Consider the following 11,024-nt stretch of genomic DNA (forward strand, 5'->3'; position numbering starts at 1 on the left):
TTTTCACGCTACATCTGCTTTGTAATCTGCCCCACTAACAACACCCCCCGACACCCCCCACCCTCTTCATCCAAATCCAAGAGGGAGAAAAAGGGAGGGGGCAACCTCCCTCTGATTGGTTGCAGATGAAGCAACAGGGAGGAGGGAGGAATACATGCGGCCTTAAAAAGAGTGCAGTTGTCAGGCACCAGCAGAACCCGCTAAGGCTGGACCCCCTTCCTGAGTCCCACATTCCCACCCCCCCTTTCTTCCCCACACACCCACAAAAGTGCCTTGGAGCTGGTCAACATGCCGAGAGGCTTCCTGGTCAAGCGGAGCAAGAGAGTCAACGTGGTGTCGCACCGCTGGCGGTGCGAGGATGACACAGAGGAGCGGAAGCCTCAAGAGTGCCAGCACCCGTCCACGCGCACGCGTTGGCCGGTGCCGGCGGCGGCACCAGAGCGCGAGAGCAAAGCAGTCCGCTTCGGCATCCCCGAGGGGTCGTACCTGGCACTCTGCAGCCCGACACGGCCAGTGAGCGCCAAGCGGGAAACCGCCATTCGCCCCGGTTCGGGTTTGGCCTCGCCCGCGTCGGCAGAAGCGTTCCCCGCGGCGGCGGCGGCGCTCACCGCCCTGGGGCACCTCTTCAACATGGGCTCCAGTACCGCCACCAAGCGATCCGCCGACCCCGAGCGCAACGCCAAACCTGCCGCCAAGAAAGCCAAGACTGTCCGGAAGCTGCACTTTGAGGATGACGTCACCACCTCACCCGTTCTGGGGCTGAAGATCCGGGCCGTCCCGATGGAGCGGCGCCCCTCTCCGGGCGGCGACTTTGTGTGTCAGCTGTGCGGGGAAGCGTACGCCGACCCGCTCGGACTGGCCCAGCACCGCTGCTCCAGAATAGTCCGGGTGGAGTACCGCTGCCCCGAGTGCGACAAGGTGTTCAGCTGCCCCGCCAATCTGGCGTCGCACCGCCGCTGGCACAAGCCCAAGACGGAGCAGAAAGGCCGGCCGGCGGAGGAGGAGGCGGCGGCGTCCGTTCCCGGCCCGGCCGAGTCCGAAGAGGAGGAGCCGCGCGACTGCAAGCGTCACACCTCCGCACTTCAAGTCCCGGTCGACCTGAGCGGAGCCGCCGGCGGCGCACAGGCATGCCCGACGTGCGGCGAGGCGCTGCCCGGCACTGACTGTCACCGCCCGCCGCACGCCTTCCGCTGCAAACGTTGCCCGGCCGTCCTCCGGAGCTCGCCCGGACTCGCCCGCCACGTCAATCGCTGCCGCCCGTCCCAGGACGGTAACGTCGTGCTGCTGCACCTGCCGCCGCGGCACGGCCGGCGAGTGGTCAGCGCGTCCATCTCGCGGTTCTGAGTGGAACCCGCATTCTGTTGCCGCAGTCAACCGCCTAGCCCATAAGCGTTACACGAGGTTCCGATTAGGAAAGCACGATAATGCCATTTTCAACCGATATCGATAAACCAATCATTTAGAAAGTGCCAATGTCGATAACCGATAAGTAAGCCGCAACCGCAACAGATGGACCAAAGTGGTATGTCGATTTATTATCATCAGTAGATTTCTTTATTATCTGGTTGATCTGTTGATCTGTCGGCAATTATCGACCAATTTGACTGTCGTCAGGCCACCGATATTATCGTGCATCCCTAGTTCCGATCTCAGCTTCACAAACGCTTGAAAACGGATGGATGTGTCTGTTTACCTGCTGTTAGCGTCATTTTTTTTTCTCCAAAAACTTTCATCTGTATGAAAGGAAAAGCATTCAAATCAGGTTGAACAAAATAATCGGAACAATAACCCAATAAAATAAAAAGGGGGTGGGGGGTACAGTGCCTTTGCCCCAGGAGGCTATTTTGTGGGTTTTGTGCTGTTAGCACACTGGCGTTTGTTTAGCTTTAACGAGCTTTAGAAAGTAGCAAAACCAACCAACTAGCATAACCGCTAATGCCTTTGGACTAGAAACTCTGCTGTAAAATTGCCTTAACGTTCTCTTATTTATTTTGAAGGCTCCACTCAGTCTTCTGTATTGTCACTACTTTCTCCTATTTATGTATTTATTTTATTACGTGTGTATTTATTCAGATACATTCTTACTGTGTGTGTCAAATGAAGGATGTGTTTCCTGTGACTTCTAGCAATTAACTCTGACCGGGATGCAATCGTGACTTCAATTTTTTTCAATTTTTTTTTGGTGATTGGTAGCTGTTATTCTGCTTTGTTTGTTTCTTTTGCTAAATGTCCAAAAAGAATAAAAACCAAACTGACTACAATTGTTGTGATGTCATGGAAGCGCATTTGGTGGCCATGTTTTCATTTCCCCCCAAAAAAAAAATAATAATTCCTACATGTTCATTTGAGCATTGACTGATCTCACCTCACTAAACGGCTAAGTGGTTATCCTAAGCTAGCCATTAGCTTATACACGATAATAACGGTATCACGGTGCAGTGGGCAAGGCTCAACCGCAAACAGCCAATGTTTATTATCATAAAAAATATGGTGAATGATTAAACCAGGCTTTTCATGAATGTATCGCAAATCAGCTTTACTTTAATGGTACCGTATCAAAGTCAGAATTTTGATATTGGGACAACAACAAACCATCTCTGCCCAGCCATTGGCTGCTTAATAATCCTTTACGTAGCCTGCCATTGACTGGCAACCCGTCTTTTGTTTGTTCATATGTGGCGAGCAGTCCTGGGTATTGATAATTCCGAACATCCGGCCATTTTGGATATTTCCCCAATGCAGCGCAATGCTAATGCTTCCATTTATACTGTTGCTTTTGCCTGTGACTAGCATAACAAATCAGGCAGATTGTGATGGTAGTTGAACGACAACGTTACCCGTTTCATCCCATTTTCAAACCAAAAACAATCGTCACAAATCGCAATGCTGAGCGGAGAACGTCACTTGACGAACAGACGGCCATTTTGACTCGTGACGCAAGATCGGAATTGTCAGTAACTTGCCAACTTTTGCCCGAAGTCACCTGGGATAAGCGCCCGTCCGTCTCAGCTGCCGGCTTACTAAGGACAAGATGTCCCATTGTTCGGGAACTGCCGTCGTTGATTAGAAGAAGAGCTCACGTAATCCGCCTGCAACTGCGCTGGGATGGCGGAAAATGTGATTACCAAAATGTTGTCATGCGGCGTGTGCTGCAGGTGAGCGCGGATGATCGGGCCGCCCGCCATGTGGTGCAGATCACGGCTCAGATTAGGGAAAGCTTAAATCGCACACTCCGTGTCAAAGCTAATTAAAAGAGCAGCAGCAGCTTCTTCTTTTTAGCCACTTTTCATCACAAATTCTGCCACATCATTCCAACTCGTATTTCATATTTCTCTTAATAATGAGAATAAGCTACAAATTTAAAGCTAATGTCGGAAGCTAACATTTGAAGCTAAGATTAGCAGTAACTTGGAAGTTAGCTTAGAAGATCATGTTGGAAATAACATTGGAAGCTAACTTGTGCTAACTTTGAAGCTAATGTTAGAAGTAACATCGAAAATAAAGAGAATAAAAGTATGAAAAAGCTACAAATTTAAAGCTAATGTTGGAAGCTAATATTTGAAGCTATGATTAGCAGTAACTTGGAAGTTAGCTTAGAAGATCATGTTGGAAATAACATTGGACGCTAACTTGCGCTAACATTGAAGCTAATGTTCGAAGTAACATTGAAATAATGAGAATAACAGTATGGAAAAAGCTACAAATTTCAAAGCTAATGTCGGAAGCTAATATTTGAAGCTAAAATTAGCAGTAACTTGGAAGTTAGCTTAGAAGATCATGTTGGAAACAGCATTGGAAGCTAACTTGCGCTAAGATTGAAGCTTTTAGCATTGAACTTTTGGAAACTAACTTGAGAAGATAACATATTGCGTCATAAAACTAGTGATCCGTTGAGATGTACGTTGAAGTGATAAACATTTTTTTTTCTTCATATAGTAGTGAAATCAATTCTATAGTGGATTTTTTAAATGAATAAATTTAGTTCAGCACTACATGGTGCTCAGTATGACTAAGTATTATTGTCCCTTTAACAACAATGTTTTGTTTTTTCCACTTAATTTTTTTTGTTACATTTGTTTTTCACTAAATATAATAAAGTTTTTGTGTTTGTTTTTGTGAGATGATTGACACTATTAGACGCACACAGAGGGAAAGCCTGGGGGGGGGGGGGGGGTAATTCTTGTTTTTGGGTTGTGCAAGAGCCAAATAATCAGTTGCCATGGCGCCAACCCCCCCATGTGACCTGACCCCCCACATCCCAATTTGGCTGAGGCATGACCAATCACCAGAAGTGACTTCTGCAAAGGGGGGGGGGGTCTATTAGAGGAGACACCTGAGCCACTTGTCAACAGAGCATCAGGCAGTTGCCATAGCAACCGAGGCCCAATGACAACTGATGAACATTCATTGTGCTTCCCTCATTCCTCCACGGACGAATATTGAACCAGCTCCCTTTGCGTTTTTGTTTTTTTGTCTACGACCTTCTGCGTGCTTGTCATGATTTGTGCCTCATCGTCCAACCCCCCTCGCGCAACAGCAAGCAAAGCATTTATACTTTTTTGTACATGTCTGGACATGCCAATACTCCGTACATAACAACACTTGAGGCGACGCTAACGAAGCGAATGGAGTCAATAGTGGTGGCGTAATTGAACCTCAGAGACGCTGGAAGCTAGCTCGCCATCATCATCATCATCATCATCATAATGGGCAATAATATGTTCCATGTATGGTTGTCATGATGATGGTGGGCCAGACTCAGAAGATAAGATTCAGCTCTTGTAGTGGCGAATGAGAAACTGAAAATCATTACATTTCAATTGGCACCACGTATTATTCATATTTGCCAAGACAGACTACATTAAAATAAACAATTCATAGGTTGCACTGTACACTCAAAAGCAACATTAGAATTATTGGTGTCTCCCTGTTCAATGTTCAAATGTTGTCTAAATATATAAAATGAAAAAATATATACACTAATATAAAAAAAAAAAAAAAAAGACAAAATATCCCTATCCAGAGAAATATCACATGATGACACACGACACAATAAACAGCCAGGTGGCGGCTAGGCTAAGCTAGGCTAACCTTAAACTAAGCTAGGCTAAGCTAGGCTGACACATTGAAATGAACGAGGAAGCTCGGCTAAATCCAAACAAACGGGAGGGAAAGCGACGTAAACGCAACTCACCAATTGAGATCGTACGTGTCATTTTAAAGTCGAGGGAAAGCCATCTTGCCTTATGGTTACTAATATTTGAGTGTACGATACAATCAAACTCGGCAATCAACTCAAAACGAGACTGAGCAGTTTTAAATTAATTAAGGATCCGATTGGCTGGATGTCATTAAACTGCTGACTTTTCATTGGTTCTTCAATTATTCTACTTCCGCTTTACATACTTCTTTTTTTTATTATTTTTTTTTATCTTTATTTAAAACGTAGTGTTCGGATTGCCCTCAACAATAAATGCTAGATATTATTGTATTGTATTTTTGAAATAGAGACACAAGTTGAATCAACGAACTTCACTTTCGCCATGTTTGCTCTGTAAATTGCAATAAAGTTACATTAAAAAAAAAAAAAAGTTGAAGGAACGCTTCAGGAAGCTGAAATGACTCTACTGACGCCAAGTGGTTGACAGGTGTCATTGCAGTTATATTTACATAAAAAAAACAAAAAAAACATACACTGCCCATTACATTTGGACAGCTTCTCATTTAATACTACAACATATTTGAATGTGCGTGTGTTTTTTTTAGACGTCTTAGTACAACTACAATATCCAGTGCGTATGTATCATTTTTAAATTAAAATATATGCAACTACTTGAAAGTATATTTGTGCAATATTTCATTTTCCCCAACCATAAAATATTGTTAGCAAAAACGCCTGAAATGATCAAAAATACAAAATTAAATACACTTGAATTTAACAATATGATATGGCAAGGATAAGCTGTTTGGATGATGGATGTTAATTAAATATTTCTGAATACAAAATGATATTAAATTTTTTTATTTAAGACATTTTATATTTGCATAGCAATTAAATATTTCTAATATATTACCAAAACATAATAAAAACAAAACTTAAAATATATATACATACACATATAGTGACTATAATAACTCTCCAAAATGCCATCGAGACATTTTCCCTGGAATGACGTGAGCGCAAGATGAATATTTTCATTTTCTTGAAGGCAGGTTGACAAGATTTCATTTGATTCTGCCTCGTGTCCTGAGTTGGGCCAAAACTTCGTCGACCTGCAAGACAGGAAGCCAAAATGTGGTGAGAGCAAAAATAAAAAATAAAAAATATATATCCGTCACTCACGGTGATGAACCAGTGCGAGCGCGGGCCGTATCTCCGCTGCGAGCTTTCGTTCATCTTGCTGGCCGGCGCCAAGGCGTGCAGGTGCAGGTGAGCCACCGACGAGAACGGAGGCACGTGGAAGCCCAACCTTGAAGAAGAAAAAGATTCTCATTCATGTTTTCCCGCTCGGAATTGCACACTCACCTGATGTCTGTGAGGTCTCGCACTTTATTTTTCTCCAACACGCACCTTCCCATCTCGGCCATGCGCTCCACTAGAAACAAACATTACGTCATTGTCAGGAAGCACCAAAAATAAATGTCAGAAAATCCGCATAAATCACAATTTGACTTATTAGCAGTTTTTTTTTTTTTTTTTAACCGTGCTTCACTCACCTATTTTTATTTTTATAGACCAGAAAAACATCCAAAACTGTTTTTATTTTTGTAATGTCGAAATTTTTTTCGTCAACATTTTTTTTAATGCTTGTCAATGACAACTGTCAACCACTAGGTGTTGCTAGAGTCACTTAGTACAGGGAAATTTGATTTCATACATACCAATAAATGAAGTTATAAATCACGGAACTATTGAAAATTGTAAATATAGCTACCGCTGCTATCATTAGCCTGATTTACATGGCTGCGTGCGGCAACGCGCATGCTCTGTCTTGACGTAAATGCGTCATTACGTCATCGTTTCCACCCCCTAAAATGGCGGCGTCTCCCCAGAGCCTGACTGCGAGAGGAGAACTTGTTTTTAAGTACTTGAAACTTTTTTTTAATTATTATTATTATTATTATTAAGACTTTGCTTCAATAAAAGTGTTAACACTATCACAACTACTGTGCTAAATGACTAATTAATTCCATATTGATAAATCACGTGATCGATGTCTGTAAACAGGTGACCAGAGATCTTCTTTCGGGATGATTTCAATCATACATGTAAACCAAACGAAATCCTTCTCGATCGCAACTTTATTTATTCCGCGGTAACGTAAACCCAATTAAGGTAAACTTTTCCCCACTTTTTACCTGTGGGAATGTGTTGCGCACGCAGAGCTTTACAGTTGCCGATGTGCGTCCTGGTGATGACGAGGTAATGATGGCCAGCGCCCGGCTTGACGTCCCGGAAGCACAACAACTCCTCATCCTGCACGCGAACAAGAGTCAAAAAAACTAAAACAAATCAAAACACTAACCAAACATTTACTCACGCTCATGAGGATTTCGGTGTCACTTTGGCTGTTGACGATCCGACAAAAAGGACACTCGTCATCGCCAGCGACGATTTGAGTCGCCATTTGGAAGCAGGTGAGCGAGTGAATCAGCTGTCAGGCAAAAACAATCGATGGCCGAGCAGATTGAGCCGGGGTGCGTTCGCGGATACCCGTGAATTACAGAATTCCTCAGAAACTCCTAATTACGACCGAGTACTGTTCATGTGCTTTTGTTGGTATAGCTAAAAAAAAAAATACACTCACACATAGCAGCTGATGTATTCTTTACTCGTAAAACCGAATAATTACGGGAAATCATGAATTGTAAAGGACAGGACATTGAATTGTGTATTCTACGTAATTGTGAAGATTCCAAAACAACCTGTTAACCTCCTAATAAGTTTTAATATTTCTTGCCATTCACAAATCCTTCTACGCTCTCCGCCATTTTGAATCTTGAATAGTTCACTCAACTCGGGTATCAAAATCAATTCCCAGTTGTCCGGTGGAAAATATGACAGGAGGGGGCGTTCACGTGCAATTTTCTAACTCGACGTGTGGTATTTATTTACCAAAATTACGATACCACATGAAGGCAGCTTAAGCGTTTAATTCAAGTGTCACAGAAAGTGAATCTTTATCAAACAAAAAATGCACAAAGTAATCAAATGAATGCAAAGTTTCAACTCAGAACACTTTCGGAACATTTTAAAAAGATCTCGAAGAACGATTTTATTAAAAAGTATTGCACATGTAAAATAAGTATAAAATAAAAATGTATTATTGCACTAAAAAAAAGGGAAAAGCGATTGAATCGTATTTAGCGAGTCATTCTTCTTCGAGCCACTAGAGGGAGCCAAACCGACTGGTAGTCATGAGTCAAGTCTTGCTATATTGATTCATGACGATGATGCATAATTTCATTCCGTTTTGCCAAAGTTGTCAGTTCCGACTTGTCGTCAGTCGCAACAGCACAGCGGGGGGAAAACATTTTGCAGTCGCTTCCTCAGTTTCTTTTCCTAGAAAAAAATAAATAAAATAAAGATCTGATGTCATTCCTTGCCCAAATTATGCGGACGGACGGATGGCACGGACGGACGGCACGGCCGCCACGCACGTCTACGAAGGACAAGGTCCCGGGGAGGAATTTAAACAGCAAGTTGTCCGTGATCTTGCTGGCCGGGGCCAAAACGTGCAGGTGGAGGTGATGCACCGACGTGTACGGAGGCTGATGGAATCCGATCCTGAAAAAACAAAAACAAAAAAAACACAAAATAAGACATTATTATTATTATTATTATTATTATTATTTAATTAATTTTTTTACAAAATGGAATATATTCTGTTTGCACACACTAACGACTTAAGCCACAACGTCAAAATAAAAAATAAATAATTGTAAATAAAATAATAATTCCATTTTTAAAAAATAATAATAATAATAATTAGACAAAAATCTCCACAAAAACACAACTTTAGTATAATGTATAGATATTTTTAGCTTTTTAATATTTCAAAAAAAAAAAAATCAAATTCCTATGATGTGGCGAGTAGAATATTTATTTGTTCTATTTTTAATAAATTTCACGAAAGAGAAAAAAATGGCTGTTTTTTTTTAATTATTTGAAAATTTTTCCCCTTATTACATTTTTCATGTTGCATTTTGAGGTGTTAAGGAAATATCTTGATATTAAAAAAAAAAGTTCAAAATTTTTAAAAATACATTTGAAATAATCAAATTTTTTCACATTGAGTTTTGTATGTAAATAAAATAATAAATACAATAATTTAATAAAAATAAATACTGATTAATAATTTGACTTGTGCTGTTTTTTTTTCATTGTAAAAATCTACACAAAAACATGACTTTAGTATAAGTATAGATATTTTTAGCTTTTTAATATTTAAAAAAATAAATAAAATCATGTTGCTATGATGGGGCATGTAGAAAATGTGTTCTATTTTTTAATAAATTTCAGGAACTAAAAAAAAAAAATCCTATTTTTTTTGCAAAAATTTTCCCTTATTACATTTTTCATGTTGAATTTTGAGGCGTTAAGGAAAGATCTGGATTAAAACCAAAATTTTTAAAAATACATTTGAAATAATGTCAATTTTTTTTCACATCCTTATGCCTTGTATAGCAAATAGTTCTTACTTTTTTTTAAATTGCAAAATGAATTCCATGTTGTTGTTTTTTTGTAATGAGGTTGTAATTGTGACAAAAGGCAAAATTGCACCACTGACTACTTTGCAGACGCACCTGAAGGCATCATGGAGTTTCCTCTGTCCTACCTTACGTCCTTCATATCTGCAACTCCTTGGTCCCGTAGTACGGCTCTCCCCATTTCAGCCATTTTTTCCACTGCAATGCAGCAGGGCCAAGCAAGCGTTCGTCAGATGACGCCATTTGATTACATGACTAAAATATAGGAGACAAACGCACCAAGTTGGACGTGTCCCTCGTGGAGCGAGAAACAGTCGACGATGTGCTCAACGGGAACAACCAGGTAATGGTGAGGGGCGGCGGGGCAAATGTCACGGAAACACACCAGCTCCTGATCCTGCAGGGGAAAGAAATCACAGTTCAACTATATTCCCTGAACGCATCATGAGGAGGTAAGTCAGTTAAACGAGCATCCTGAAGGTACCACAAATGTCTCTCACCAGATGGGGTGCGTTCAGGGACTTATAGAAATTGAAACGAGTCAATCTTCGAGAAATCGGAGAGTACAATTTTTAACTACAGTCCATGAACGCACCGCCAGGCAAATTCCTTACATTACTACAAACAACTACAGTCCCTTTCATAAGACACGATTTTACTTTATTTATTTATTTTTTGGTATTTTATCTCGAAGCTGTTTGTGCTTTCGGCCGCCGAACCACAAACATTAATGACATTTGACTGTATTTACAATGTAAACAAAAACATCCACTTCCTGGTTGTCTCATCGCGGCGTCGAATGAAAAACATGAATAATGTACAAGTCGTTTTCTTACCTTTTTCAAAACTTGAGCTTCTCGGTCTCGACCGTTGGCGATCATACAAAAAGTACACCAATCATTTTCGCTCGCGTCGACGTCGCCGGTGTTCATTTCGTTTCACTTTTTGAAACAGTCAGAAAACACCTTCCTGCGTCCTCTTTTCCCGTGACGTCATCAGCACACAAAAAACATTCTCGGTTTGTTTTCTCAAATGCCTACGCACTATTTTTATTTAGTAAACATTATTTTAGCAATTTTTTATATTCATAGATGCAAATTCGTGCTCAAGAACAACTTTTATTGTGTTTTTGTGTTTATAAAACGTGTATCTCGTTTTATTTTGTTGAGCTTCTACAGCACTTCCTTTCAAACTTCCCTCGAGTATTTAAGTTCTTAAATAAATGTTTTATACGTGTTCATTTTTTTTACGTTTTGAATGACTTTTTTTTTTAAATGCTAATTTCATTGAAGTTGTATGCAGCTTAACGTCAA

At 41.1% G+C, this 11,024-nt stretch overlaps 3 protein-coding genes across 4 annotated transcripts; 1 reads left to right on the forward strand and 2 right to left on the reverse strand.

The window, feature by feature from the left end:
- Positions 1–34: 34 nt before the first annotated feature.
- Positions 35–2,261, forward strand: insm1a (insulinoma-associated 1a). The gene has a single exon (XM_077511474.1). It carries the CDS (start codon positions 289–291, stop codon positions 1,342–1,344), a length of 1,056 nt encoding a protein of 351 aa, XP_077367600.1. The 5' UTR covers positions 35–288; the 3' UTR covers positions 1,345–2,261.
- A 3,745-nt stretch (positions 2,262–6,006) lies between these two features.
- On the reverse strand, positions 6,007–7,781 carry LOC144010857 (adenosine 5'-monophosphoramidase HINT3-like). Its single transcript, XM_077511370.1, has 5 exons — positions 7,542–7,781; positions 7,360–7,477; positions 6,527–6,596; positions 6,344–6,470; positions 6,007–6,273 (listed from the first exon to the last, which is right to left on the reverse strand). The coding sequence occupies exons 1-5, from the start codon at positions 7,626–7,628 to the stop codon at positions 6,226–6,228; spliced, it is 450 nt and encodes a 149-aa protein (XP_077367496.1). The 5' UTR covers positions 7,629–7,781; the 3' UTR covers positions 6,007–6,225.
- Positions 7,782–7,811: 30 nt separating this feature from the next.
- Positions 7,812–10,696, reverse strand: LOC144010855 (adenosine 5'-monophosphoramidase HINT3-like). Of its 2 annotated transcripts, XM_077511369.1 has the most exons (5): positions 10,548–10,696; positions 9,991–10,108; positions 9,840–9,909; positions 8,662–8,788; positions 7,812–8,563 (listed from the first exon to the last, which is right to left on the reverse strand). In XM_077511369.1, exons 1-5 carry the CDS (start codon positions 10,641–10,643, stop codon positions 8,504–8,506), a joined length of 471 nt encoding a protein of 156 aa, XP_077367495.1. In that variant the 5' UTR covers positions 10,644–10,696; the 3' UTR covers positions 7,812–8,503. The 2 variants fall into 2 exon arrangements, with proteins under 2 accessions (XP_077367495.1, XP_077367494.1); XM_077511368.1 differs by having other exon boundaries at positions 7,812–8,788.
- Positions 10,697–11,024: the final 328 nt, after the last annotated feature.

Source organism: Festucalex cinctus, chromosome 21 (genome assembly GCF_051991245.1).
Source record: "Festucalex cinctus isolate MCC-2025b chromosome 21, RoL_Fcin_1.0, whole genome shotgun sequence".
Lineage (NCBI taxonomy): Eukaryota > Metazoa > Chordata > Actinopteri > Syngnathiformes > Syngnathidae > Festucalex > Festucalex cinctus.

Excerpts from the sequence above, each read along its gene's own strand:
- insm1a (XM_077511474.1), top strand. The coding sequence starts at position 289 with ATGCCGAGAGGCTTCCTGGTCAAGCGGAGCAAGAGAGTCAACGTGGTG.
- LOC144010857 (XM_077511370.1), bottom strand. The coding sequence starts at position 7,628 with ATGGCGACTCAAATCGTCGCTGGCGATGACGAGTGTCCTTTTTGTCGG. Across the intron at positions 7,478-7,541 it reads ACACCGAAATCCTCATGAGC|GATGAGGAGTTGTTGTGCTT; the intron begins GTGAGTAAATGT and ends GTTCGCGTGCAG. Across the intron at positions 6,597-7,359 it reads TGCGCAACACATTCCCACAG|TGGAGCGCATGGCCGAGATG; the intron begins GTAAAAAGTGGG and ends GTTTGTTTCTAG.
- LOC144010855 (XM_077511368.1), bottom strand. The coding sequence starts at position 10,643 with ATGAACACCGGCGACGTCGACGCGAGCGAAAATGATTGGTGTACTTTT. Across the intron at positions 10,109-10,547 it reads AAGCTCAAGTTTTGAAAAAG|GATCAGGAGCTGGTGTGTTT; the intron begins GTAAGAAAACGA and ends TTTCCCCTGCAG. Across the intron at positions 8,789-9,839 it reads GCAGATATGAAGGACGTAAG|GATCGGATTCCATCAGCCTC; the intron begins GTAGGACAGAGG and ends TTGTTTTTTCAG.